The sequence below is a fragment of the Solanum dulcamara genome, chromosome 6, assembly GCF_947179165.1.
Source record: "Solanum dulcamara chromosome 6, daSolDulc1.2, whole genome shotgun sequence".
Lineage (NCBI taxonomy): Eukaryota > Viridiplantae > Streptophyta > Magnoliopsida > Solanales > Solanaceae > Solanum > Solanum dulcamara.
The window spans coordinates 23,388,442-23,392,496 of record NC_077242.1 but is presented as its reverse complement, the minus strand read 5'-3'; the positions used below and the strand labels follow the sequence as shown (position 1 = coordinate 23,392,496).

Genomic DNA, 4,055 nt, shown 5'->3' with positions numbered 1-4,055 from the left:
AACGTTTCTTTTATCTTGGAGCATCTATTCTTAGCAATAGGTGGTGCACTTATTGACATGGCTATAGGTAGATTGACTATGAGAGCACATGACAAAGTGGAAGTGTTCAATGCATATCAGGCACTGAAGTTGTCTGCAGTCTATGAAGAGTTGTCTGCTATAACTGGCATCGATGAGAAAGTCTCAGCTCAATGCATCTTAGCAAAAGATCATTTGGAAAGAGCCGTGATAGGTCAAGATATTGAAGAGGACATGGAAGCTAAAGAGTTAGCTAGTGTACTTGATATGTCAAATGTCAGCATGTGGAAAAAGAATGTGGAACCTTTGTATAGAGAATTGGGCCCTTCACCAAAGCCATCTATGGAAGAAGTTCCTAACTTAGAGTTGAATTAATTGCCAGCACATCTCAGGTATGCTTTTCTTGGACTGAATAATACCCTACCTGTAATTCTTTTATCTACTTTGCAAGTCACGGCAGAACTTGAGGTATTAAAAAGGTACAAAAAGGCAATTAGATGGCAAATAGTTGATCTTCGTGGTATTAGCCCTGCTTTATGCATGCATAGAATTTTCATGGAAGAAAGACATAAGGCTATTGCGCAACCACAACATCGATTGAACCTCATCTTGAAAGAAGTGGTGAAGAAAGTGATAATTAAGTGGATAGATGCAGACATAATGTACCCAATCTCTGATCGTAAGTGGGTAAGCCCAGTTCAGTATGTACCAAAGAAAGGGGGAATGACTGTGGTGACTAATGAAAAGAATGAGTTAATCCCCACAAGAACAGTAACTAGTTGGCGTATATGCATGGCCTACAAAAAGTTAAATGATGCCACAAGGAAGGATCACTAACCTGTACCATTTATTGACCAAATGCTTGAAAGGTTAGCAGGCTAAGAGTATTATTATTTCTTAGATGGGTATTCGGGGTATAATCAGATTACCATTGCACCAGAGGACTAGGAAAAGACAACGTTCACATGCCCATATAGGACATATGCGTTTAAGCGTATGCCATTTGGTCTTTGCAATGCTCCTGCCACTTTTTAGAGGTGCATGATCTCTCTATTTCATGATATGGTGGAAGAGTTTATAGAGATTTTATGGATGACTTTTCAGTCTTTAGAGAATCTTTTGATCTTTTTTTGCAATATCTAGAGAAAGTACTAGCAAGGTGTGAGAAAATAAATCTCGTCTTAAACTGGGAGAAATGGCATTTCTTGGTAAAGGAGGGTATTGTGTTAGGGCACAAAGTTTCAAAAGATGGTTTGGAGGTAGACAAAGCTAAAATTGAAGTGATTGAGAACTTTCCACAACTGGTTTTAGTGAAAGGTATCCATAGTTTTCTAGGTCATGATGGATTCTATTGATGATTCATTAAAGATTTTTCAAATATTGCAAGACCCATGTGAAGCTTGTTAGAAAAGAAGGCAAAATTTATTTTTGATGATACATGTTTGTAGGCCTTTGAAATCTTAAAGAAGAAGTTGATCGAAACCCTCATCCTGATAGCTCCTGACTAGGAGCTACCTTTTTTGTTGATGTGCGATGCAAGTGACACAGTAGTGGGAACAGTTTAGGGACACAGAAAAGAGAAGATCTCCCACTCTATTTATTATGCAAGCAAAACTCCTGACTCTGCTCAGGATAACTACACGGTCATAGAGAAGGAAATACTGGCATTGGTTTATACATTCGACAAGTTTAGATCCTATCTGGTAGGTACTATAGTAATTGTTTACACTGACCATGCAGCTCTTCAGTACCTATTCAACAAGAAAGATGCAAACCCACGACTCATAAGATAGATCCTGTTGCTCCAAGAATTAGACATCGAGATCAAAGTTTGCAAGGGTTGTGAAAATCAAGTTGCCGATCACCTTTACAGGCTAGAGAGTTTGACACATATTGGGGAACAGATGCAGATCAAAGAAGAATTCCCTGATGAGCAACTTTAAGCTTTTGAGTTGATTGAATTGCTGTGGTATGTTGATATAGTTAATTACCTGGTGAGTGGGGTATTTTCCCTAGATGCAACCTCATAAAGAAGAAAAAGTTGGTAAGAAAGTGTATGCCAGAAATTGAGGTGCACCAAGTGTTAGATTGTTGCCACTCATCACCATATGGTGGTCATCATGGAGGAGAGCGCACTGCGCATAAGGTACTCCAATCTGGTTTCTATTGGCCTATATTATTTAAAGATATTGCAGGCTATGTGAAGAACTGTGACCAATGCCAACGAATGGGCACCATCTCAAGAACACACGACATGCTATTGAGATATATCTTGGAAGTCGAAATTTTTGATGTATGGGGCATGGACTTCATTGGTCTGTTTCCATCATCATGTGGAAACCAGTATATCTTAGTGGCAGTAGATTACGTGTCCAAGTGGGTTGAGGCCATAGCTCTTCCCATCAATGACTCAAAAGTAGTGACTAAGTTTCTAAAGAAACACATCTTCACTCGATTTGGCACTCCTAGAGCAATTATCAGTGATGGAAGATCTCACTTCATAAATCAAATAGCGAAGAATCTCTTGAATAAGTATGGGGTGAGGCATAAAGTAGCTATAGAATATCATCCGCAAACCAGTGGGCAGGCCAAGGTATCCAATAAAGAGGTAAAGCAAATATTACAAAAGACTGTGAATATATAAAGAAAAGATTGGTCAGAGAAATTAGATGAAGCACTTTGGGCATACCGAATGGCATACAAAACACCCATCGAGACCTCTCCATATGAGATGGTATTTGGTAAAGCATGTCACTTACCAGTTGAGTTAGAGCACCGAGCCTATTGGGAAATCAAGAATCTTAATCTTGACCCAGAGTTAGTAGGGAGAAAGCAGTTGAACCAATTGCATGAGTTGGAGGAGTTTAGGCTCCAGGCCTATGAAAATGTGCGAACACACTTATGCGAATTCGGGAAACTTTTTCCAGGAAAGTTAAGATTCAAGTGGAGTAGCCCCTTTGAAGTGGTATGTATGATACCTCATGGAGCTGTGGAACTGTGGAATTCCTCAAAAATGTCCACGTTTCTAGTTAATGGGCAAAGAGTCAAGCATTACTTTGGTAGTGATGTGTACTGTGAAAAGGAAACTGTAGAACTTGAGGATGAATGATGAAGCTACAACTTAGTCGTGCCGCGACTTTAAATTAGGTGCTGCACGGGAGAAACTTATGAGGTAGTGTAAAATATTATTTTTTTGGTTTGCTAAAATGTCATTTTGTTTTAGTGTATAAGTGAGTGTATAAAATAAAAATAAAAGAAAATAAAAAGAAAATTTGGATGAAGCTTGAACAGTAAGGTCCGCGACAAGTCCGCATCGCAGACCTGTTCCATCTCAGTTCAAATTTTACCAGGTATGTTTTTGAAACGTTTTTGGTGAAAATAAGTTCCAATTAAGGAGCTACATAGAAATAGTGTTGGGCCCCTCTACCCTGTGCGTCTGATCTACCACCTATCCTACCTCTCCAAAGTCCACCTCTAGCACCCTTTCGGCCACCCCGATGGTTTTGATCCTGACCTCTAGCTCTAACTGTAGGGGGTACTGCTAACACCGGTATTAGGGAAGCTGGTACAATTGCTCTTTTCCCTCACCATGGGCACTCTATACCAATGGTATAGGTCACCATAGTCATAACAACCCTGAGAAGAATGACCCGTAAGAATACGACCACTACGGCCTAAAGGACCTAAATTTGATCCCCTCGAACTCTGGCTTTGCTAGGACCACCTTAATGATGCTGGCTACCCTCATAACCATGCAATGCCACTTAAACAAAAAGTCTAGACTGATCCTGGTGGAACCTCTGGCGAGGCTATCGTAAGAGTCTCTGCCTTTAGACTTGGACCCATTGTAACTACCCTGGTGGCCAACCCTCTTTTCGTTACTCCCATGGGCTTCACAATGAATATGCGCGATAGTATGGGCGTGATATACAATATCCAGAATTGATTTCTTTACTAAAGCCATAGGCTCTGTCTCAATCCTCAATTAAAATCTGAGTCCCCTCATAAAACAACAGACTCTTTCTTCCTCGCTGGGC

At 40.2% G+C, this 4,055-nt stretch overlaps 1 protein-coding gene across 1 annotated transcript; it reads left to right on the top strand.

Moving 5' to 3' along the window:
• Window positions 1-2,749: 2,749 nt before the first annotated feature.
• Window positions 2,750-3,127, top strand: LOC129892785 (uncharacterized). The gene has a single exon (XM_055968335.1). The coding sequence runs from the start codon at window positions 2,750-2,752 to the stop codon at window positions 3,125-3,127; it is 378 nt and encodes a 125-aa protein (XP_055824310.1).
• The last annotated feature ends 928 nt before the right edge of the window (window positions 3,128-4,055 follow it).